This window comes from Podarcis pityusensis (genome assembly GCF_964106645.2).
Source record: "Podarcis pityusensis genome assembly, chromosome: 3".
Taxonomy (NCBI): domain Eukaryota; kingdom Metazoa; phylum Chordata; class Lepidosauria; order Squamata; family Lacertidae; genus Podarcis; species Podarcis pityusensis.
Genome location: NC_138026.1, coordinates 70,299,055 through 70,325,160, shown reverse-complemented (window position 1 = coordinate 70,325,160; position 26,106 = coordinate 70,299,055). Strand labels below are relative to the sequence as shown.

Below are 26,106 nucleotides of genomic sequence, written 5' to 3'. Positions count from 1 at the left end.
TTACATTCCAATATTGTTCAGAGTTAGGCATGCCTAAACCCATTGAAATTAAAGGTCTTAAGTGCACCAAACTTTGCACAGAATTTGGCTGTTAGTCAATCCTTAATTGTAGGCTTTGCAACAGTCTCCTTCAGGCAATTTACTTGTTGTTTTGGCAGCTGACTCCAATACACCCTGCTTGAAATTAATCTTCCTTATTCTGGTAAAGTTTAATATCACCGGTAGAGTAGCTCATGTGCTTTCAGGTATGCTCTTAGGTACTTTTGAATTGACACCTACATCTGCAGCTTTGACTCTGTCTACCAGGAGTAAAGAGATATATATTCTTGCAATGTAGACCAGAGATTGTGGAATGATGGGTCATTCAATGAGATTACAGGGCTGGATCCAGATTTATAGTGCAATCCTGTTGAATTCAAATGGATTGCAACCTTAGTCATTCTTAGAGAAGACCCACTGAAATCAATGAGATTTGTTAGACATGACTAAACTTCAACTGGTTTTACTGTGATTGCTCTAAGCATGACTAAGTCTCTATATAGTCATTGCTATGGAAGAGACTAAGGTATTTTTGCGGGAAGGTATAACTCTGGGATAACAAGTTTATTAGTTGACCCTTTAAGAACTTCTTCATGAGTGCCATAGAGATAATGCTATGAATAATGTTATAGGAAAATAATGTTTAATTATTGTTTTATGTTTTACTGTAAGCCACGTTGGAAGGATTTGTATCCAGAATGGTATTTTGAACAACACGACTTTTATTATTTATTATCTAAGGGCAAAGACCTCACCAATTCCCATGGTACATTTATTCATACCATCTTGAATAATTTTGGTGAAAATGAGTTGACTCTAGACTCACTTAGTTCCTAGTGAAATCAATGGGACTTTAAAATTGTGGTCATGGCTACTTTTTACATTGATTTCAATAGGACCCAGTGTTAGTAACTTAATCTGCATCCACCCCAGTATGCAAAAGGGTTTCTTAACATGACATTTTTAATCAAACTGATATTTGAAATATATTAGGTGATGTCATATCATACTCAGAGTAGCTGTTTTGAAATCATTGGCCTTAAGTCTATTATTTTCAATGTGCCTGCTCTTAGCATAACTTTTTTACATCAGCCATACTGATGTATGGCTAAAGTTTAAATCTTCAGATACTACCATGGACAAGGTTCCTGTACCTCAAGTAGTGGTGTAGAAAAGGAAATTTTTGCAGTCACGCCTTACAGTAGAGAACACAGATATTTTATTTTATTATGGTGTTCATACATTACCCCAGGGCAGCTCACAATGCCAGTTAAAATCAAAACAGCAATGATGAAATGTACCACAGTTAAAAAATAAAAAAACCAAACTCAAATATTTATCAATTAGAAGAGCAGAGGTCTTTGGGTTTTGGTTTATTTTTTTAAGCCCTCCATCTCCAGTGGTTAAAATACAACCTCCTTCAGTACTTAGAGCGCAATTTGTGTTAGGGTTCTTATCAGGGTCCCTATCAAGGGGAAGTTTCTAAGTACAGGAACTTTCTTCAGATCTTCGCTTGAAGATCCCAACTCTGGTCGTTCATGATTGATGGATTAAAGCTATAGTCAGGATTGTGAAAAGCTTTACAATCTCTAAACCACTTTTTTTTTTAGCATGATCCAGTCAAAATGAATAATTATTTAATCCTATTGGTTTTAGTGAAGGGAGGTAAGCCTATGCAAAAGTTCTTCATTTGAAAGGAATGGTGTTTTAATTTGCTTAACTTTGGCTCATTCATGCTAATCGTAAGGACAACTTGTCCTTCACAAATTCTAGGTTGCCTTTGGGATAACAATAGAAACCTATTGAAGAATATGTTTTCAATTTTTAAAGTGTTTAAAGAAGAAATAAGTTTTTTTAGTAGGGTTTTTTTTTTAGTAAAAACCCAATCTTTAAAAGTTGGCTTATCATTTTTTGCAAGCACATCATGCATTGGGCAAAACACTGATGTTGGACTGAAAACAAGTGGTTTCCAGCTGTACAGGTTAAAGTTAAGGATAGATTAAGATTAAAGATCAAGATTAAAGATGTTTAAAGAAATGGAAATTTGATAATAAAAGGGAAAAATTTAAAGCTATATGACATTAAGATCAAGGATTAGGTTTAAAAAAGTTGAAGTTATATATTTTAACGTTTTATTAAATTAAAGATTGAGATTAAAAAAGTGGAAAAGAAACTGCTGGACAAATAATGTGGATTGGAATACAAAAGAGGGAGGTATGAGGAAGTCCAGAAAATAAGTAATTTAAAATTGGAAATGGAAAAGAGAGTTTGTTTTTAATTGTTATGTTTTGTGTTTTTATTGTTAAGTTATGTATTGTTTTGTGTGTGTGTTGTTTTTCTTTTTTGTTTGTTTAAAACCTTAATAAAAAATTATTATAAAAAAAAAATGCATTGGGCAAAACACTTTATCAGTTGCCCTTTGCTTTACACTTTTCCTGCTCCATTATGCAAAGAGTATGGGGTAATTGCTAAGCACAATCAATGTGAACACAGGTATTTCGGTGCGTGTAGCAGGGATTCAATGCAGACCAACAGCTTCCTCCAGCTGTTTTTTATCTAAATAAAACTAGGAAGAGCCTAAGCTTCTTATATCCTCCCCCCTCTTTCCTTCTTGATTAATTATCTACTCGTATACACGTTCAGGAGTTTATGATGATAGACTCTGGATTATGTTTCAGCTTGTTATTGTTTAATTTACGCACAGTGCTGTAAGTGTACATGATGAGATATGCCAGGTAATCTCTCCCAAACAAATAGCAACAATGCTTCTGCAAGGGCAGCCCACAGCTATGTGCTTTTATTCCCATTTTCAGTGTGAACTACTAACATTTAATGTTAATTCAGCAGCTAACCTTGTGGTAGAAAGCGTGTACATTCATTTTGAAAGTATTTTTTGGGTCCATCAATGAAGTTCTGATAACGCCCATCACCTGAAGGCCTGGCCAGCATAGGCTGTATCTAAGAAGTAATGGGACATAATCAGAACAAGATCTAATTATCAAACTTGGCTTTTTGCCACTCTGCACAATTAAATAAATGGATAGACTCCAGTTTTATGATGACGCTTTAAAACATGCATGTGTGTTCCAGTAACATAGATCATTTTTCATTGCACATCTCAGTAGCATTATGATTGTCACCAAAAATCCATTCCCAAAGGCTGGGACTGAAGAGAGCCCTAGGGAAATTTATGTCCATTTCTCACTGGGTTCCCCAGGTAGCATGGACTTTGTGTGTGCCATTCCTGCACCATCCATAGGTACATTGCATTCAAACCACAGGAAAGGAATTTCAGAATCAGCCACACTGATGCCTTGAAACACCAGTATTCAACCTTTTCGACTGAAGGCCTATCACAGGGTTGCCATTTTTCAAAAAAGTGAAAATCCGGACAAAGGCCCAGATATGTCCGGGAATTTCCAGACATTTGGCAGCCCTAGCCTATCATAAGCCCAAATATGCATTGGGGAACTATTTTTTTTAATAACCATATATGTGTACAGTGGTTGTGCTGCTGTTAGAAACAACCTAATAGTGGACATTGATTGACCTACTAGTAGGAAACCAATGCCATCATAATAATAATTTGTGTAGAATCAGCTTCCTGATCTGCAATCTGTTTGGAGGTAAACACTGTATTTACTGTGGTATGTGGTCATGAAGAGGTTTCCTAAAACTGAGCTGATACCTTAACTTGGAAACTAATTAAATGAGGGTAAGTTTAAGATGTACTCATTCACACAATATTCTGTTTTTACCATCTGCTGGAGGTGAAGCACCACATTTCATTTGTTGTCTGGGATGAACTTTCTGCCTGCCTTCAGTGGCAAGAGTCTGGAAACAGGCACAGAGAGAGATGATGTACCAAGACATGAGCAGACTGTGGAGAAGTGTCCTTGCCAGGCACAAGGGAATGAGGAAATGGCCTCCTATATCTGGTCCAATGGCTTGTCATCTGTTTGTGACTGTGAGCCATTGATGGAGAATATATAGACTGCTGTGCTGAATGAAAAGCAATATACAGAGATGCCGCTGTAGAGCTGGGTGACTGGTAGGAATTTCTAGAAATCCAGAATAAAGGCAGGAAAACAGCAAGCTCTTACAATAAGTTTTGATAGATTTTTGAGGATTGGCTTCTTGCTAGGGAAGCAGTTTGTATTGACAATAGATGTTGATTTATTATGGCCAGAATCATTTGAGTTCCGAAAATAATTATTTTACTGCAGAAATGTAATCATGGTGTTTATCAGCTCAATGGGCCTCTGAGCTGTGCAGGGAAGCCTGAAACTGGGAAGATGGTGAAATATCTGGCTGTATGTGAGCCAGATAAATAAGAACTCAAACTTCAGAACAACAAACCACAGAAGGATTGAGCTGGACACACATATTACTGATTCACGTGGAGATAATTAGATGAGTGAAACTGGAATTTACACTAAGCCTTAAATCCTAAGACTACTTATCGAGTCTCCAAAACTAAGTCCCATGGAATATGATTGGGACTAGGCTGCAAATCTCCTAAATCATAGTTTGGGGGGGCGGAATCATAAACATATTCTCTATGGGCATAATCAGCTCTTTCCCCTCCTGGCCTTCTGTTAGTTATGGAAACTGTGTTGAAAAGAAGTGTTTCTGTTGTTGCAACACCAATAATAAAGAAGTGGCCTATCTCAACAAAAAACATGCAATAGATATGATGAGAAAAAGTGAAGGAAGCAAAGGCCTTGAATGTGAATTCTGAAACCTCTGAAGTCTTTATTTTTGCAGGAGTCTTTGACTTTTCCAGGTGCATAGGATCAGACCAAAAGGTGACACACATACCCTGCAGATCCAGGTCCCCACTATCACACTTATGCCTCTGCCATCCCTGTCACCGCAACTGTACTCTCACCCGCAGCTGCAGCCGTGCAGTGGGGGGGGGGGAGTCATATCTGCCACCTGAAGCAAATGGCTTTACTTTGTCTAATAGATGGGCCACCCCTGCTATTGAAATGCCGGAGCATAAAATCACTACTGGCAGTGACCATCCCAGTTGGACAAGGCAGCTCTTCTCTTCCACTTCTCCTCAGAGTCTTCCCTATACATTCTTTGCCAGTGATGATGGCAATGATGATTTAATTTCTATATGCTTAATTTATTAAAAATATCTGTAAGCAGTGTACAGAAAATTGAAGCAACAGCAAACAACTTAAACAAAATATTACAAAATTACAGTTACACACATACGGTACATATACACAGTGCTTTTTTCTGGGGTGACGCATACCCCTAAACATTTTGTGAATCTAAGTTTGGCCTCATTGAGGGGCAGTATTTCAATATGAGTAGGAAAATGAGAGTACCTCTTAACATTATTTTTTTAAGAAAAAAGCACTGTGTGTGTGTATGTGTGTGTGTGTGTGTGTGTGTGTGTACACGCACACATATACATTTTCATTCTGACACACCCTCCCTCTCTGGGATCTTACCCAGAGTCCAGACAAACTCTCAGCTCACCCATAAAAGCCTCACAACAAGAATAGTTCCTGGCAAAGTGGATATCACCCTCACTATGGACTCCCAAAGTGGATGGTACTTCCTCAGGCTGCCCTCAGCTGTGTCCCATCTAGTTGCCCCCTCCACACCCAGGTCAAGGTCCAGCAGGTTTGCTGAGTTTCCCAAGGGGTCCAAAGGATGGAAAGAGGCTCCCTCCCTCCACTCATAGCTCTTCCTTCACGTTCTGTCCTCCAGCTGCCTATCCAAGTAGCTATGTCTCCTTTTTAGTAAGGAGAGTGCACCAGCAGTACAATTAGATAATGTTAGACTCTGGATTTGGTAGTTTTATGATAAGTGGCTCTTTAGATGATAATGTACAGTGGTACCTCGGGTTAAATACGCTTCAGGTTACAGACTCCGCTAACCCAGAAATAGTGCTTCAGGTTAAGAACTTTGCTTCAGGATAAGAACAGAGGCAGCAACGCAAGCCACTACTTGGGTTGTGGTGACAGCTCAAGCTGCCATAAAGAAAATGGCAAAAGTGATGTGTTTATTCCTACTTTGGAAATGTTCCTTTCCCATTGCTTTCTTCCCTTGCTCTGAGGTAGGTTGTGGATGAAGAGGGTAGGGCAGAGAGAAATGCCATAGCATCTGAATTTATGGTGATTTAATTCTTAGCATCTTAATCTCTGGATACCCATTTTGAAAAAGTTGTTGTCGCATTCAGCCTTCTTAAGAAGACTCTGTGTCCTTGAAATAGCAGGCAGCCTTTCCTGCTTTTCATATGTTCCGGTACATCTGAATACCATTTCTCTTTATGAGATGGGCTTGTCTGTCAGGACCAGTTTTGCGTGTATCAGCTTTTAGTAACCCTGGACTGAGTCCTGGCTGTTCAGCATGACTTTCACTCAGCTTGGCTGAGCTTTCCCATAAACATTGATTCATGTACCACTACTGCCATCTTCTGGAAAAAGGAGTCACTCATTTTAGGCTGGGTGTATTTATATATTAACTAATTTTATTCCATTCATGAATCACTTCCCATAAACGATCTCAAAGTAGAAACATCAACACTTAAAACAATTAAAAAGAATTCCACATGCAAAAACTACTAAAGACAATTCCATGTATATTAAAAACAATTCCAGTATATAGCATGTGTCCTCCTGTGGAAGTATTACATCTTTGGTAATCAAAGTGGCACAAATGAAAAGGAAATATAACTGAGTTGTCTAACAGCTCTCATATATAGTTAATGTAATAACAAAGATTAATTGTGGACTCCTTGCAGCTTCCCATTATTGTAAATACCCAGTCAGGACTGAGTCCATGCTTTATTGGGATAACCCTGTAAATGCTGACAAGCAACAGATTGTAATTAACTAGATATATGTATGGGTGTATATGCCATCAATATATGTGGCACTTTACAGAATAACATAAGCAAATTAATAAATGAACTTTTGTTCCTTTCGCAAGAAAATTAATTCTGAATTGCAGCAGTGGTGAAGACGAAAATGTTCCCCATTGTAAAACTACCCTTTAGTAGTCTTACTGAAATACAGTAAAGATGGTAATGGATATGCATTTTTTTAAAAAATAGCTCAGCACTTCATGATTAAGCATAAACGAGTTATATGGCATTGCTCCCATTTTATGACTTTGAGGCCCAGCAATACATGAACTAGTCAAAGTGAGATCAGTTGGTATATTCATGGTTAGAATTTTTAAGCAAAAATATCAATTAAGTAATGCTAAAGAAGGCGCCTCTGTGCATAGGCAGCATGCTTTCCCCTCACCACTGAACAATTATAGCAACCACCACTAACCCACTTAGAAATAGATAGCCAGGCGTATCGTTTGATGACACACCTTCCACGCAGATTAGAGCCACAACTCCTTTCTCAGAAGTTGTAACAATGGTGTCACCTCCAGTGCCAGGAAACCACAACAGAGCAAATGCATTCTGTTCCCCTCCACACACAATCCACTCCTTGCTTTCCCACCACCATCCTGCCAAACTCCTGCTGTTGTGCCGCTACCAGTCTAGGCAGGACTGTTCTTTACAAACATGCTCCTTTGAAGAAGGCTGCAGAAGCCCTGCTTTAATTACAACTGTGGTGCAAAAATCCCTGCCTCTTCTGCCTCTTCTGATTTATGCAGCGTGTTCCTGATCTGGTATACTTTTCAGGTTTTGGAGGTTTTTATAAACTTCATTTATTCATGTGATTTTCTTTAACCTTGTTTTGAACACCTTTGTGCCACCTTCTTGTAAATGTTTCTAGTAGTAAATGGTTTCCAAACGCATTTGCAAATCACCCGGTAAGGTAATTCTGATATTTATTATTAGATAACCTCATTCCACAGAAATCCAAGTTATGTTGCAATTCCCAATGTTGGGATAAAGTGGGTGGTGGGCGTTCCTAATATGGAGACAGTGTTTCAAAGCTCAACTAGCAGAACAATCCTAAATATAAAAAGCCAGCTCAATTTACACTGGTTTAAGTTAAGCCAATGTCAAGAGTAACTGACATTGGCTTAACTTAAGCCAATTACTCCTGCTATCAGCCTAACCAATGAATTTCACAATTATCCACCCTCATTTTAAAGCAGAACTCCGCAACTTGCTTAAGTATTTCTATACCACTTTCTCACATAACAGTCTACAACATGGCTGTGTGGCCACAATTTTCCCCGCTTTTAGCAGTCCCTGTCAGGGCAAACCACTGTGCACAAGTGAGTGGCAGTGTTCAGTATTGTGGGTCACAACATTGTACAGGCCTGCTTTCAACTAATACATTTGTGCGGTGGGTTGCCTTACGAAAATATTTTCTGGCATCTTCCCTGCAGGCTTTGCTATAACTCTCTCTGTGTGTGTTTTGTATGCTGGTCCTGTTTGAAGCTTCTTCCAATGTTCTTTCATATGCTGAAAGGAACTCTGTGGACAATGATCTCATCCCATTGCCTTCAGTGGAAATAAGCCTGATCTCTGGGTGAGATGGTGAACTGTTTTCACATCTTATTAGATAATGGATGAGATGTAAAATCAGTTCCATGGTGGAAGAACACCCTGGAGGTTGATAAGTTTGTCAGAATAAATAGGCCTTCCCCGACACAAATGCATTAAGCACTCCCCTGTTGCAGCACAGCATGGATTATCAGAGAAACAAGCATCCGTTTAAGGAAAAAGAGGCCGGTTAGCAGCACAGATTTTTTCATTATTAAGTCCCAGTCCCATGGAACTCCCCCAGCCCTTTGGGATGAAAATTAGCATTTGCATTACTTATGGTCATTTGTAAGTAGTCCCATGGAACTCCTCTTCCGATGTTCTTCTTGTTAGCCACAATAGCTTAATGAAAATGTCAAGTTGCCTCTGAACACCAGCTGCTGGGTAGGAGGCAAACAGCTGTGAAGAGGGGCTTAAGATGCCTTAAGATGCAGCCCTTGGGCTTCCCAGATCTGGCTGGCCACTGTTAGAATAGAATCATAGACTTGTGGAGCTGGAAGGCACCATGACGATCATCTAGTCTGACCCCCTTCAATGCAGGAATATTTTGCTCAGTGTGGGGCTTGAACCCACGTTCCTGAGATTAAGAGTCTCATGCTCTACCGACTGAGAAATAAGACACAAGATAAGAGGTGGGGAATCTCTTTCAGCCTGGGAGCAGCATTCCCTTCTGAGCTACCTTCTTGGGGGGGGGGTGTCACATGCTTGTGGTAGGTAGGACTAGGGGCAAAAGTGGGGGGGGCAATGAATATAAACATTGCCTTTGTGTAGTAGGCTAGTTTCTAGACACACTCACACACACCCTGCTGTCACCTCCATCCATCCAAGCAAGCAAGCAAGCAAGCAAGCAAGCAACTAAGGTGTACTCTCAGCTTTGTTAGGGGCAAAGTTGTGGGCCAAAATAGATGAGTGTCCTCTGTGAGGTAGGGAACATGGCTATCCTACTTACTTCACAAGGCACCACCTACGTGATTGCTGCTGGTCCTCAGGGCATGAAAAAAAAAGTTTTCAAAAGTCTTATATACCATTTCAGCTTTTCATTTTGAGGGACCCCAAGGTAATTTGAAATTAAACTGGATACCTTTGTATATCAATTGTTAAAGAGCTATTTACAGTGCAATGTTATACACAGGTTTAATGGGATCTACTTCCATGTAAGTGCGCCTAGAATTGCAACCTTAATGTGCTGAAAAGTTCTCAGGTTGCTGAGTTGCTTTATTTATTCATTCACATAGTGTCCACAACAAGTAAGAGACTTACAGTTTAGAGTAGCTGAAAATATTTGTAGACGTCTTCCTCTAAAACCTTTTTAAAGCATAAAAGTATACTGCAGTTGGAAATTAAGGGCTGAAAATAATCCAGATGTTCCAAGCTCTTCTCTTTAATGCAGTGTTAAAGGGCTTTTTTTCCTAGAAAAAAAGGTGGTGGAACTTGCTGAGCACCCACCCAAATTTAAAAATAAAAATAAAAATTAGGGGAAGCAACCAAAGTTATTGCTGAGCAACTACCATCTCCTGGTAATAAACATTTTGTTCAGGGCCAGAGACTTTTACGTGAAAGGATGTGCCAATGCCAACAACTTTGCAGACTAGAGGAAATACATAATTCCTATATAAGATTGAGTTGTATGTACATCACTGTTTGCTGCTGTTATTGTTGTTTTCTTATTATTGGTTCTTAACCACACTTTTTGTCCTAGTACAGCTTCTAAATATTGTAAATGATCAAGATGCTTTTGAGCATATCAAACCATGGAGCATTGAAGACGTGATGTATTAAGACACTGACCCCTTCTCATACACATTAAGACATGCAATTAAAGGAGTTTGCCTGTAAATGTAATAAGAGAGGGGCGATTAAAGAGCAGCCTTATTGGCTGAGTCACATTAAGGGAGAGCATAGGTGAGGTGGAGGAAGGAGCTGTGAGGGACCAAGAAAGCAAAAGGGAGGAGGTGGGTGTTTGCTGTTGCAGAAAATGGGAAAGCACTGAAGCTGGAAAGCAAAGAAAGTGGGTGACGTGGTCAGGGTAATGAGCCAAGGCAATGCTTAGAAGTCGTGTTTTGATTAGTTGTAAGCTGAATGAGAAGAGATTCAGCAAGGCCTGGTGCCACCTGGATTAACTATGTTGAGTCTTTCAATTTTACCTCCATTTTATTAGTGCTAAAGAGACAAATGAAGTCGCTGCACCTTAGAGACTGACTCATTAACTACTTGGGCCACAGCACTTTTGTCTTTTTGTTGCTGTAGACTAAACCAGCTGCTCTTCTGGAATCGATAACAGATAAGAAACTCTGCAAGAAAACACACACACTGTCTACAGTAAAAAAACGTTGCAGTCCACACTTGGATATTTTTTTTTAAAAAGCCATTAATTCTATAGATAGATGATGATCACTTCCATCAATAGCTATTGCCCATTTACCCCCAAATGGTTGGCACGTTAGATAGGCAGCTCATAGTAGAACCATCATTGGATCAGACAACTGCATGATAATCACTGTCAACCCCTGAAAAACAATGATCATGGCAATCTACATAGTGTCTGGCAGTGAGCATAGGAAGTACGTAATTTATTTATATATTTGTTCTCCAACCATATGGCCGTCAGAGCAGTTTCACAGCATAAGAAATAGATATGAATAAAACAGTTATTAAAAACACTTCCATTAATAATCTAGAAAAACAACATACATGCCAGGCAAGCCATGCCTAAAACTAGCTCGTGTGCAAAGAACATTGTACAGGCTTTCAACAGTGCCCCGTTCACTCCTTCCACCTGCTAAATCAGTACATGGCCAGCCGAGAAGGGAGTTTTGAGGACTGAGATGGCGAAGTTGCAGGAGTTTAAGCCACAGGGATGGTGAAGGTAAGGCTAGGCATGAGGAGAGCCATTGTTGTCCAGTGAAGGTGTTTCATGAAATCCAGCAGACCAAAGTGACCAAGTTTGAAAGAGCTTCCCTTGATTCAGGTTCAGAACATGTCCTCAAAGCACACTGGATGGAGGGCCATGGGACAAATTGTTGCATTCTTACCAAAGCCACTGTTGGGTGGATGCAGCTGGTAGCTCTAAGGACAAACAATAAAATGGGAATGAAGTTGTCTTGGGCTCCTGCTAACCTTTCATTCTCATCACCCTGACCACCAGCCATGCTGGCTAGGGTTGATGGAAGCTGTAGTTCAAAACATCTGCAGGGCACTATGTAGGCTACCCTAGTTTTCTGGAGAAACTTACTGCTCATCAGAACCCTGCTTGAATGATGGCTTGTTTCAACATGTCTTCCCAGCATGCTCTTTTTAGAGCTCTAAAACCCATAAGACGTCAACCCTTCTCCTTAGCTAGCTGGGGGGAGTGTTTTGTTTCTTCTTTTCATCCTGTCTATTGAGGTTAAAGAGCTTTCGGTTTTTCCAGGAAATGTACTAGCTGTATCCCAGTTCTCAAGACAGCAAAAACTGACACAGCAGAGTGCATTCTTTTGGTGCTTTGGTCCTCAATCCTTCAGTCTTCCCATGCAAAGAGTGCTTTAGAGTGGAGTCAGCCTGTTGTTCTGTTTCATTTTGCATAAGCTTCATTTCTGCAGTGCTGCAATGAATTGTGATTTCCTATGGTACTTAAAGTGACAACAGAAGCGTGACAGAGTGCAAAATGGAACTGCAAAGATGAGACATGAGGCAGATAAACATTTTAGTGTCAAGTGCTGCCGATATGTCTATTCATTATTTGTGAGAGCCAGCTCTGTATCGAGAAATCAAGAGTGGTTTATCAGCTTGGCTTGTCAGTGTAGCTAACAGTTGAGAAATCCTTCAGTTCTCTGAAGGTGGGTCAAGATTATGTAACTCCAGAATAGGATGAAAAATACCATTTTACATTATTGACTTTTCCTCTTGCCAACAAGGACAGTGAAATTAATTGGGAAATGATAGTTCAAAGATCAGTGGCACATGTCAAGGCAAGCTTACTTCATTACATGATACATAGGAATAATTTTTAGATAGTAATGAAAGGAGGCAGTGATGGCCACTTACTTGGATGGCTTTGAAAGAGAATTAGACAAATTCATGGAAGTAAAGGCTATCAGTGGCTCGTAGCCATGATGACTATGGTCTGCCTATGGTATGCTTCTGAATACTCATTGCTGGAAACCACAGAAGAGCAGAAACTAGAATCCTAGAATCATAGAGTTGGAAGAGACCACAAGGGCCATCGAGTCCAACCCCCTGCCAAGCAGGAAACACCATCAGAGCACTCCTGACATATGGTTGTCAAGCCTCTGCTTAAAGACCTCCAAAGAAGGAGACTCCACCACACTCCTTGGCAGCAAATTCCACTGTTGAACAGCTCTTACTGTCAGGAAGTTCTTCCTAATGTTTAGGTGGAATCTTCTTTCTTGTAGTTTGGATCCATTGCTCCGTGTCCTCTTCTCTGGAGCAGCAGAAAACAACCTTTCTCCCTCCTCTATGTGACATCCTTTTATATATTTGAACATGGCTATCATATCACCCCTTAACCTCCTCTTCTCCAGGCTAAACATGCCCAGCTCCCTTAGCCGTTCCTCATAAGGCATCGTTTCCAGGCCTTTGACCATTTTGGTTGCCCTCCTCTGGACACGTTCCAGTTTGTCAGTGTCCTTCTTGAACTGTGGTGCCCAGAACTGGACACAGTACTCCAGGTGAGGTCTGACCAGAGCAGAATACAGTGGCACTATTACTTCCCTTGATCTAGATGCTATACTCCTATTGATGCAGCCCAGAATTGCATTGGCTTTTTTAGCTGCCGCGTCACACTGTTGGTTCATGTCAAGTTTGTGGTCAACCAAGACTCCTAGATCCTTTTCACATGTACTGCTCTCAAGCCAGGTGTCACCCATCTTGTATTTGTGCCTCTCATTTTTTTTGCCCAAGTGCAATACTTTACATTTCTCCCTGTTAAAATTCATCTTGTTTGTTTTGGCCCAGTTCTCTAATCTGTCAAGGTCGTTTTGAAGTGTGATCCTGTCCTCTGGGGTGTTAGCCACCCCTCCCAGTTTGGTGTCATTTGGCAAATTTGATCAGAATGCCCTTGAGTCCATCATCCAAGTCGTTGATAAAGATGTTGAATAAGACTGGGCCCAAGACAGAACCCTGTGGCACCCCACTAGTCACTCTTCTCCAGGATGAAGAGGAACCATTGATGAGCACCCTTTGGGTTCGGTCAGTCAGCCAGTTACAAATCCACTGAGTGGTAGCATAGTCAAGACCGCATTTTACCAGCTTCTTTACAAGAATATCATGGGGCACCTTGTCAAATGCCTTGCTGAAATCAAGGTAGGCTACATCCACTGCGTTCCCTTCATCTACCAGGCTTGTAATTCTGTCAAAAAACGAGATCAGGTTAGTCTGACATGACTTATTTTTCAGAAATCCATGCTGACTATTGGTGATCACAGCATTCCTTTCTAGGTGCTCACAGACTGTTTGCTTAATGATCTGCTCCAGAATCTTCCCTGGTATTGATGTCAGACTGACTGGGCGGTAATTATTTGGGTCCTCTCTTTTCCCCTTTTTGAAAATAGGGACAACATTTGCCCTCCTCCAGTCTGCCGGGACTTCGCCTGTTCTCCAGGAATTCTCAAAGATGACTGCCAGTGGTTCTGAGATCACATCTGCCAGTTCTTTAATAGAGCACAGTTCTGCCTTGCCAGCTTCCCAAAAAGGATCCTAAAGCAAGGGTGCTGAATCTTTTTCAGCTCAAGGGGCCACATTATGCCTGGGCAACTTTCCAGAGGCCACATGCCAGAGGCAAAAGTGAGCAGAACAATTAGTGTGAATTTTACCTTTTTACAATAGGCTGGTTTCTTAACATTCACATACCCCTCTGTATTCTCCATCCTGAATTATCAGAGTTCAAGGTTACAACCCAGCCCAACAAAAACACCCAAGGAAATTGCAAAGCAGGGCTGATAAGTGGCTCAGGAGGGGCTGCCAACTGGGGAGTCCTGAGGGCCACATAGAGAGGCTTCAAGGGCCACATTTAGCCCCCGGTACTGAGTTTCCAAATTGCTATCCTAAAATAAATTTATTTCATTGTGGTCACTAGTCTGTAAAGGATATCTGCAATTTCTGAGTTATCTTATTTCCTAGCAGAAAATTATACAAATAAATGGGATTGTGTTAATGAGGAGGCTGTATAATAAGATGCATGATTAGAAGAGCTGATGAGAATTTAATGGGATGAGAAAGACGATAGATCAGCTGGTGTACAACCCTCTACGATGGTGCTATCATGGCTCTATCTCTGATGTTTGCTCATGTCTTTTGGCTTCTTTTTCTAGTTTGTGTTCTGCCGTGAATGTAAGGAAGAATACCATGAAGGAGAATGCCACACACTCTTCGAAACTCAAGGAGCCACAGCCCAAGAGGTACATAGCACATTTCACAGAAAATTAGCTCCAGCCCAAGCAGGGACACCAGGTCATGAATTTCCAGAAAGGGGTCATGTCGTGGTGTAGACACAGCGAATCACGTTTTTTCAGTGGCCAAGAGTTGCAACCACCAAAATTGCTTTGCTTATCATGAGAGACACAGAAATGCAGGGGATCATTATGGTAACTGCCCCTCTCTCCATGTGTCTCCTTCCCTGGCTGGGAAAGTCTGAGAAGCCCTGCTCTTCTCCACCTTTTATTGCCAGTGCTGAGTAAGTGCCCCATTCCACAGATGTCTATATATAGAGGAATGAGCAGTGCAGATGAGATGATGTGCAAGGATTCTGTACATTCACTTGCCAAAGAGATGGCTGCCAATGACAGGCTCAGCATCATCATGCTGTATTCTTAGGCAGGGTTGCAGCACCACAGCAGAGTTTACTACAGACACCTGTCCAACTCTCTGCCTTTTAAGAGTGACTGGGCCTGGGAACCGCGATTTTAATTTCTGTTAATGCCCTTGCACTATGTCAAAGAAGTTAAAATGGCAGTCTCTAGACCCAGGTGCTTGTTGCCTACTGGAATGCTGTTGCTTCCTGCTGCCTGTTGTCATTACCACTGCCACCAGGGGGGCCAGAGGTGGTGGGGCACAGGAGTCTTCCCACCAGAAAGTACAGTATGCCAAGGGCCTCTGCATACTTGGGGTGTGTGAGAGTCCAGCCCTGTCCAGACCTCAAACCTAAAATCTCCTCAGATGAGGAGGTCATCTCCCCCAGGACCACATGAGCAGAGACTGATGGTCAACCAGGCAGGAACTTCAAAACTGTCATCGAAGTGCCTGGCTAGCTTCCTGAGAGAATAGTTGTGTGGGGGAACTCATAGAAGCACCTGCTTGGATCAGGGCCTGGCTGAGAGCTAGAAAGGAGTGAAGCCTCTGGTTCGTCTATAAGCTCTCAGTCAGAGCTACTTCATTGCTGAAACAAACTTCTCTCTCAAGCATCAGCCTTCCTGACCTGGGGATACAGACATGGAGCCAGCCCTGCCCAGTGGGGTTGAAGAGATAGTTTAGAAGGAGATCTGAGTTCTCAAAGTTTGGGAAATAACTTTTAGATTAGATGTCTTACCTGCCCTTCATCATGAGGTCCCGGGACAGGTCTCAACAATTTAAAATTATGATACTAAAAACAATTAAAATATATTATCATCAAGAGAATGGGATGGGTCCTAAAATATGTATCTTGGGTGTAAAGAGGTGTGATTTCAGCATACAAAGAAGACTACATAAAGAAGATGCCAGACGCACCTCTATGGGAAAGGAATTCCACAACTTAGGAGCTACACTTTCTCCTGGGCCGTCACCTCTTCAAACATCAGAGTGCACTGGAAAAACCAAGGGGGTTTTCTCTTAACATCTTAACATCTAAGACTGTCTGCAGGAAGAGAGGAGGTCTTTCAGATATTTGGGGCCTAAAAAGGTGTTATGAATTATGTCTATGTTTCTGCACTCAACATAGTTGCTGTATTGGCCATACTATTGATTTTATTGCTTTTTTTAATTTGGCTTGCTTTCATCCTCTAGAAACTTACAGAACAGTGTCATTGATTAGCACAGATGTGGCCTCTTTGAAAGGCCTTTTGAGATTGTATTTAGTTAACTCACATCTCTGAAAAGTTTGTCAGCTTTTTCTTGCCAACAAACTTGCATTTAATTCGCTACTAAGGACACTTTTGTGGTTGGAAATAAAAGGGGGACTTAAATTGTTTCTCCAAGTACTGAGAGAATTTTCAAACAGGATGGCTTCTTTGGGCTGAATATCATAAGCTGATCATTATCTTTAAAATTCATAGTAGTTCTGAGGCCTGTTGTTCACCCTATGAGGCTAAATGCCAAACTGTGGGTAAGATTATTTCAATACAATTATGCTGAGATAATGTCAAGACCCATTAAAAAGCCATAAACATGGAGATACAGCATGATGGGGTAAAGCAGCGAGCCAATTTATATATTAATCCTAATGAAATGGAAGTTCTTTAAAGTTCAACTTTTTGGCAGTAGAATACTGAGAAATTCACTTTTATTTGTTGCTGCAACAGTAATGTGATCTTGAAGCTGAACGCACTTAAATAGTTCAGCAATATGGGCCCAACACTTTCACCCACATCTCAGCAATCTGTGGTTGTGCTTATAGTTGTGGGAGTAGGGGGTTTCCCTCTGGTCTTGCGTGAATTCGTCCTTCCGAAATCAGAGGATCAAAAGTAGGCATTATATGCCAAAATATATGTTAATAAGTCCATCTCAGATATCAATACTTCCCTATCTGTACTGAAAAGGTAACATCAGGTTTTTTCCCCCCAAGCAGTATGTACAGTATATACAGACCCTCTGTTTCCAAAAGTGGCATTTACTTTTTGGGCAACTACCATAAGGTGGGGCCGTAGCTCAGTGGCAGAGCTTGTGCTTTACTTACAAAACAGGTCAAGCTGAATCCCTGGCATTTCCATATGAGACTAGTAAAAACAAAAACTTTGTCTGAAACATTGAGGAGCTACTGCCATTCAGTAAATGACAAGGTGCTAATGGGCCCAAGGTCTAACCCAGTACAAGGCAGGTTGCTACGTGTGTGTTGTGATTGATCAATGTTTGTTGTGTTGGATGTACAGGACTGCAGAGGATGGGCAGTTATGAACTACTTGTGTAGGGACCTAGAGAAGGTTGCTGTAAGAAAACAATAAGGCATTATTTGTGCTGAATCCTCCAAAAAGCCACAGCTAGGAGGCAAATAAATATATAATTTGTTTAAAGTTGGACAGTGCCGGTTGCCACCTGATGTAGCATGATGACAAAGATAGCTTTGATTTTTGCAAGTTTTCCTTGACTGTCTTGTTAGTATAGGGCTGGCCCAGGATGTTTTACTGGTAGATGCAAAACAGATAATAATGTGCAGCAGAGGCGCAAGATGAGGATACCAACAAGCATAGGGCACACTGCAAGGAGACTAGATGTGCTGCCCCTCCCAGATTTCCAGCTCCTGCTGCCCTGAGGCAACTACCTTACCTCACCTCATGGGCAGGCTAATGAGGTCTGGGAGAGAGGGAGAGATGCACTTGGGCAGAGAGAGGGGAAGAGAGATGTGAGAGAGAGAGGGAGGGAGGGAGAGGTATGTGTTTCTGTGAAACATATATTTGCAGTGAGCCTGTGCATGAGAGTGAGTGTGTGGCCACCTTTATATTTTTCCTGTTACTGGAAAATGCTTCCTGTTGTTATTAGACAGCAGCAGCATCACTATGTAAGAGAGATAGAACAATATTGTGTAAGCTCCACAATCAAGGCCAGCAAGACATAGCAGACTTCCCATGGTAAACCTAATGTTGTCTGGATTAGGGGAGCAAGGACTGTACTCTCTCTCTCATTTTCAGTTATGGCTGCTCCCATAGCAGCCATGTTGTATTATGCCATGCTCCCTGGGTAGCAAATTTGTGACTGGATCCCACAGTACGTTCTTGATATTCAAATGTGCCTACTGGTCCAAAAATGTTGGTGACCCGTAGTATTATTTTTTACTTTTGCTGCTGAAGACTAATGTGGCTACTCCTCTAGAAATGTAATGTTTATTGTAATCGTGTACATACTTCTCATGGTATTGTAATTGTGTACATACTTCCATGGGGTCTCGAAGAGTCGTACATGACTAAACGACTAAACAACAACAAATACAGTGAAAGAGAGAGAGATTTAATCATTCAGTGACTTCTCTCTCAGTTGAAGGCTTTTCCGCTTTACTTTGGTGCATTTGTAGTATTTTACCACATGGTGGTACTATGTTACAAAAGAGAACACATGTGAGCTCAAGAAAAAAAATTTGAGGCCTCTCATACTCCTTACAGGAATTGAAGTGATCCAAGGATTTATTAAATGCAACCAAACTGTTTTCGTTCCTTCTGTCTTAAAATTTTACAATGTTATTTTTTGACAGTTTGAATCTTATCTGCCATTTTGATTCCACTTAGAAAGTATTTTGTGTTAGGTGATATATGCCCAGTGCCTGCTAGAAGCTAACTACCCTAGCATTGCCAAGTATTTTTTTATTCTATGCTTACCTGCACATATATTTCAAGATTCTTCAAGAGATGGCATCATAATTTGGCAGTAGTTGCAAAGATATGTAAAACGGACTTTTTGCAGTATTTGCTCTCCTATCCTATTGTGAAAACAGTTGTTTTGTGAACTTCTTCAAATGTATGTGGGGTAATCCAGTAGAAGAAGAAAACACCTCCACTTTCTGACTCATACAGTCGTTCTTTGGGTTCCACTCACTTGTGTGAAGAAAGACAAGAGGGGCAGGACAAATCCTGTGTACACTCAGGCCAAGGACCAGCTGACAGAGGTGTGTTTCATCAGTTAAATCAAATCAGCAATCATAGTTGGAAAAGAAAGTCTTCCCATGAACATCTGCCTCACCACTGTCTAACAGGATACTAGACTAGATGGAGCTTTGGCTTAATGTAGTTGGGCCAATGTACACAGGATTTGACCTGCCTTTCTCGTTTTTCCTCACATGAGTGGAAGCCAAAGAGGGACAACACAAGTGAGGAAGTGGGGGTGCTCCTTCTTCCACTAGATTACCCCACATACATTTGAAGAAGTTCAAAAAGTGATGTTTTTAATGTAGCCACATTCTTAGGTCAAGATCAGATGTTCCTAACACGATGATATATAGGATGTCACCCAAAGTGGGCTTAGGGTTTCTACTATTTATACTCTTAAACCTTCCAGACCCTTGATTTTTTTTTTGGGTGGAATTCAGACACATACTGGCAAATTCAGGTTCCACAAGTAAAGCTGCTTTGGTGTTTGTTTCTTCTGAAACAAACCAGCTCCCCCCCCCCCCCCATTGTACTTTTTGCAATAAAGGAAAGTGATGAGGAAATGCGCTGCAAAGTTTGAGGTAACATTTGCTTCATATAACCTACCCACAAACTTTATGCAAGCGAGTCAGGATGAAAGCTCTATAAACAGGTTCTCTGGAAGCATCCTTAGTTGTTCTAGTAACTTTCTGGCACAGACGCTAAACATTTCCCTTTCAAATCTCGTAACATTTATTTTACTGTAGTGTGAATCATTTCTCCTTCGTGTAAAAGCAGGCTAGGGAAAGGCAGAAGGTACTGTTAATCATTCCAAAGCATGTCCTGATGGCAAAACGAAAAGTTCTGCAAAACAGGTGGATGAAGAGAGCTTGATCATCTAGAATTGCTTTCAGCCTGCAGTTCTTGCCATTACCAGAAGATGGCAAGAAGTTCATAACTATTATAGTCATTGCTGACCAAGCGATGCTTCATGCTTGCTGAACAACAGCTGTCTAATCTGTTTTTGCTGCAGATAGGCATGATTGAGAAGGCCGGTCTTTTACACGTAGGTGATAGTTTCCTATAATCATATAGCAATGCATAACTGGTAGTCACAATTTCATAATTTGGCTTCAGTGTGGGATTTTGCGATGAGCTTTCCCAAAACAAGTTAATTGTGGTGATTCCTGGAAGATGGTGAATATATATGCTGGGCTGATTTGTTTTGCTAAGATAATAATACCCAGTCACGCAATACCATTTATCAAGTTACAAACTACATAAATGTCAAGCGCTTTGGTATTCAGAAGTGATGCAAATGATTTCTGTGTGCTTGCAGCTTGTTGATGTTATTATAGGGGGAATAACATGGCATAATGAAATGTCACTGGGAGAAACAGCATAAAAGAATAAATCTGGCATACTAGAGAAGAGGAGGAAGATGTCAAGGAAAGAGGGGAACTTAGTACAAGGTTATGTCAATGTCACTTAGCTCAGTTGTAACCATGGTGCTGATAACACCAATGTTGCACATTTTGATCCCCTTTTGGGCCAGCTGCATTTTCCTGCATTGCAGGGGTTGGGCTAGATGACCCTTGGGTCCCTTCCAACTCCACAATTCTATCTTCCTAACACTGGTTAATTTTCATGTAATATATCCCCCCCCCATCTATCTATTTATTTATCTATCTATCTATCTAATGAAGAAGAGGTAGAAGGAAACTGTTTAACTGTGTGATTTGGTTCAATTGGCTGCTTCAGATATGGGCTTGTGATGGACTTTGTGGGGTGCAAGCCCCTGTCCCTTCCATCATGGACACAGCATCACTTTGGAGCTGAAAGCACCCAGTTTACCTGGTGCTTCTCTTCTTGATTAGGCAAATGACTTGAAGCCAGTCACCAGCCCAGATACATATGAACCAGACATAGTCAACAGATGGAAAGGAGGACCCTACTGATAGATTTATCTTGATGGTCTTTTCGTCTTTAGTCTTCATTTGTGTAAAATGGGTACAAAACCAAGCCCTCCTCAACAGTGGTGATGATATTCTGGCTTACAGCAGAGCTTTCTTCACATCTTCCTTACAGAGAGAATTCAGTGTGCTACAAGACTCTATGTTGGCTTTGTGGCAAGAGATTAACAGGGCTGCTTCTTTGGAAACTTCACCTCTGGTCAGGTGGAAGTAATATCTGCCCTCCTCATTATCTGCATAGAAGGATCAAACTGAAAGAAACAGCCACGTGTCCTGTTTTCTGCTTGAGCAGCATTCTGTTCATCTCCCCCCCCCCTTACAGGGATATGGAGTTGATGAGCATGCAGCCCTACAGGCTCGATGGGAAGAGGCATCCAAAGAAACAATCAAAAGAACAACAAAGCCATGCCCTAAGTGTCATGTTCCAGTGGAAAAGGATGGTAAGTTTATTGATCAGTATTCAATACTGATCAATACAGCTCGGGGGCGGGACGTCAGGCCCAGAGGCAAAAGGTTGCACAAAAGCCTTTCTATTAGGCCCTTGGTCTCTCCCTGGACCCTCTGTCCCAAGCCACACCCTCAAGCATAGTAAATTCTAAATATTATACGCCCATTATTTTTATTTTTTGTCATCCATCCACTTTTGCCTATGAACTCATTTGCAATTTCTTACTTTTGGTTTTGGTTTTTCTTCTAGGTGGATGCATGCATATGAAGTGTCCTCGGCCTCAGTGCAGATTTGAGTGGTGTTGGAACTGTAGCCTAGAGTGGAACAGGACTTGCATGGGCGATCATTGGTTTGACTGATCACCAAACAACACTGGAAAAAACAGCACATATGACAATATGCTGGTACTTGAGAATGTAGACCCACAAGCACAGCTCCTTCTACCAGGGTCAAATCCTGAACTCCTTGCTCAGGGAGTGAATTCCTCATTAGCCCCAGATTAAGGAATTCACTTAATAAAAACACCTATTTATTAGCTCAGATATGTAGGTAAATGAACAATTGTTTGTTCAGATGGCCCTTATGCTTCCTAAATTCATAATGACACGTAAAATTTAGAGGGCTCATGTTTTCATTTGTTCTGGTACATTACCCCTTGTTCCACCAACACCCCCTAGTGATGTTCCTCCTTTGGGGAAATGGGTAGTGTTACCAGTGTCAGTTTATCTCTTTAATGGGTTTGTTCTTTGATCTAAGACTGGATCACATTAAGTATTATATTGGCCACATTTGATAAAGACTTATGCCTTATGGGGAACTGTTTAGCATGATTTCCTATAACATCTGCATTTTCAGCATATGCTATGATAAGTCACCTAATACTATATATTAATTCCACTTTCATACACTATGTTTCCATGTCAACATCTATTAAAGACATGTGGCATTGATAATTTCCACCTCAGGTGTTCTGCTTGGCAAACAGTAGTTAGACATACAGTGTTACATGAGCAATATTTGGAATTGTAATTCATTTTCTGACAGGCCTCCATGGAAGTTAAGCACATGTTTTAAAACATTGTGTTTTAAACATGTTGCATGTGCAGTCAAAATCCACTGTTGCTATCTTGCTCATTGAATGCTCTTTTTTTTTTATCTGACAGAGGCATCTGCTGATAAAGGAGGTGGGCAAATGATTTCCTACAAATTCCCTTCTCTGCTGCAGCCCCCTGTGTCCCAGGGGATTGTGGGACTTTCCGGAATAGTATGGAAGGTGACATGAGGTCTGCAGCGGGAAAGGGCCCCCCTCTTAGGTTAGCAGACACCTCTGCTGGATCACAAGCCATCCTATGGGCAGCACAGCACCTCTCAAATGGATCTGGGCAGATACTCCATAAATATGTGCTACAACTGCCAAGAACAACTTAGTGGTTGCTTTAATCAAAGATCAGTGCTTTTAAGTTACCAAAGTCTGAGTTTGTTTAGGCACAGTTTGGCTGATCCAAGAAGGAATTTGATGCCTGCTGGATACTATGTGTTGGTGATGAATGATGCCTAACAATTCAAGAGTGGAACAAGACAGGATGGCAACAGACCCATGTCTTCATATATAGACTGCCACCGACTAGCTGCCAAGCAGGATGGGGGTGATTAAGAAAAGTAACAGGCAGAAGGGGAGTTCCTAGCCATTCCTCTACCTGTTGTTTTTCAGACCATGACTCCTTCCCAAACCTCAGTTTCCTCCCTAGTTGGACTTATTTCAAGTCTTGGACCCCAGTTAGGGGAGGGAAGTTTGGGAAAGGCAGGTTCAAAAAGATTAAATGTGGAAATTAGCAAGCGCTTCTCCATCAGGTTAATGTGTTAACATGAATAGCTTCACACTGGCAAAGTCTGGCAAATGGAAGCCACTCTTTCAAGAAATTGACTTATTAGGTGTCTAAAATTATGACTGCCAAAAAACAAAGAAAAGAATGGGAAAGGATTAGGGAATAAGCTTCTGTACATGTCATTATCAGAGCCCAACACTACCTCTTCCTCATATCAGCGAATCTACTTTTCACAGAAATAAGATGCACAATCAAAGAAGTTTGCTCTCATGCTGAATCAAATCAATTCTCTTTGTGATGTCTGGCTGAATAAATTCAGGATAAGCATCAAAAGCAAATAATAAAGTTCATATGTTTACTTTTCCAGGTGTTTTCTGAACATGTTATTACAGTGGTACCTCGCAAGACGAATGCCTCTCAAGACGAAAAACTCGCAAGACGAAAGAGTTTTTCGTTTTTTGAGTTGCTTCGCGAGATGAATTTCCCTATGGGCTTGCTTCGCAAGACGGAAACATCTTGCAAGTTTGTTTCCTTTTTCTTAAAACCGTTACAGTAATACAGGGTGCATTGCTTGAAGAAGTGCAGTTGTGACTTGACTTCGGGGAGCAACTCATAGCACGCGGTGTGGTAGCCTTTTTTGAGGTTTTTGAAGATTTTTTGGAAAAAATTGAAACCGTGCTTCGCAAGACAAAAAAACTCGCAAGATGAAAAAACTCACAGAACGAATTAATTTCGTCTTGCGAGGCACCACTGTACATCACTTTTTCAATCTCTACAGGCTGGATTCTGTTTAAGTGCTCCGTATTCTTAAGGCCGTTCAACAGATGCAAGGAGAATACACAGAGTGAATACTGTAAAATGTAGTGTGTTTGAACTGCTTCCTTTGGGATGTGATGCTCCATTGAACTAAGAACAGAAAATGTGTAAAGTCTATAGCAAACATAGCAAGAGATATGTCCAAGTACATATGCATGGCACTACGCTCTAAGAGCTTCTTGTTGGACTACTAGAAAAGGTGCCCAACATTAAAGTGCTTCTTGATTACTTAGATCCTGAAACTTTTGTATTTATGCAGATGATGCGGGTAATCTTTAACATGTTAGTCTTGTTTAGATCATTGGTCTTGAACAAATGATGATGATCATATGAATACCTGCATCCTTTTCAGATCTGTAATCAGCTGCTCTGTAGTTCCACAATTCAGACGTGGACACAGTCCAATTTGGTCTTAATAATTATTGGTCTGCTCTCTACAACATCTAATGTCTTTGTTTCATTTAACCAAGCCTACCTTCATTGCATTTATTGCAAGCCATTTATTGCAGACTTCCACTTGGACTACAGAAATAGGAGTGTTACCAAGGAACAAATGGATTCTCCTTTGAAAAAAATTGCAAGGCCTAGATTTTTCATTCATATATCATATAGAGGTCGACATCCATCCAACCTACTCTGGATTACAGATGTCCACAGTCTTCCCCTGTGCTTTAGCCCATGCACAAAGCCTCTTGCAATGGCATCTGTTCTATAATGCCAAAAAGTACTACAGTGAGGTAGAGAATTCTACATACATAGATGCTATGATAGTGGCAGAGACTATATTTGCTCACGTGCTGCATCGCGTATGCAGCTCAGTCTTCCAACCCTGGAGAGGAATTTGCCAGATCCTAACAAATCTGTTTTCTATTCTGATTCAGCTCTGCTGTGTGTGAAAATGGGCGGCATCCATCATTTGTCATTCAGTGATTTGCATCAGAACAAATGATGTACCTCAGTTGTTTGAAGTAAGGCGAGGGATAGGGAAGCATTGTCTGAGTGCTGGATTTGTTTTGGCTATTTCCCACATGCAAGTTTTCCATTTTTTTATTTTTACCCTACTCTTTGGCTGCAAGAAGCTCGCAGAACAGCTACAATTTGCAACGCAAAAGGCATTGGGGAGAGAGAAGGGAAAGAAATATACTCAGGCACTAATTCTTAGTTACAAAGTTCTTATAATCACCAGCTGAAATGGAAACAGTAGAAGATGAGAAGGAAACAAACATTGCTGATTTTCCAAGTAAAGGTGGAGTAGCCCTGCTTCCCTTTTCTCCCTCTGCTGTAGCATGATAGAAGGACAACCACCAGTTAATTGAAGGAGGAGCATGATGGAACTGGCATCTCAGCAGGAATGGATTAATCTTTTTCTGAGTTTCTCATTCTTCCAGTCTTCAGTTTGCCATATGACTGCAATTTTTCCCCAAGAACAAATATCCTCATAGTGTGCATTTCTCCTAATATGTGTATTTTAATACCATTTTGCTACCCATACACATTTTTGCAAGCCATACGATGCTTGCAAAAATGAATGTAACCAACTTTTTGTACACTTTTTGTTTGGCAAACAGCTCCACAAAATTCATGTTTAAGTTTGTGTACTGTTTCAAAAAGTGCAAGTTAGGTAAGTTTGCAGAAAAATGTGAACGAAACCAAATTTCTCCCCCATCCCTACTTCTCAGTAGATTAATAGTAGGTGGCCCTGCTTCTCTTTTCTGCCTGCTGCGGCCTGCTGAACATGTATCTGCCATTGAGCCCAATGTAGACTAATGTAGAAAAATCC

General features: G+C 40.9%; 1 protein-coding gene across 5 annotated transcripts in view; it reads left to right on the top strand.

The window, feature by feature from the left end:
• The window catches only part of PRKN (parkin RBR E3 ubiquitin protein ligase), a 611,538-nt gene that overhangs the window by 582,695 nt on the left and 2,737 nt on the right, over positions 1–26,106 (top strand). For 2 of the 5 annotated variants that reach the window (XM_081000693.1, XM_081000695.1), the window contains 3 exons: positions 14,830–14,916; positions 21,559–21,676; positions 21,934–23,873. In XM_081000693.1, the coding sequence (XP_080856819.1) occupies positions 14,830–14,916; positions 21,559–21,676; positions 21,934–22,043 (315 nt within the window). In that variant the 3' untranslated portion in view covers positions 22,044–23,873. Of the gene's footprint in view, positions 1–14,829; positions 14,917–21,558; positions 21,677–21,933; positions 23,874–24,288; positions 24,634–26,106 lie in introns of those variants that run through there. The other 3 variants (XR_013984719.1, XM_081000694.1, XM_081000696.1) reach the window with 3 other exon arrangements.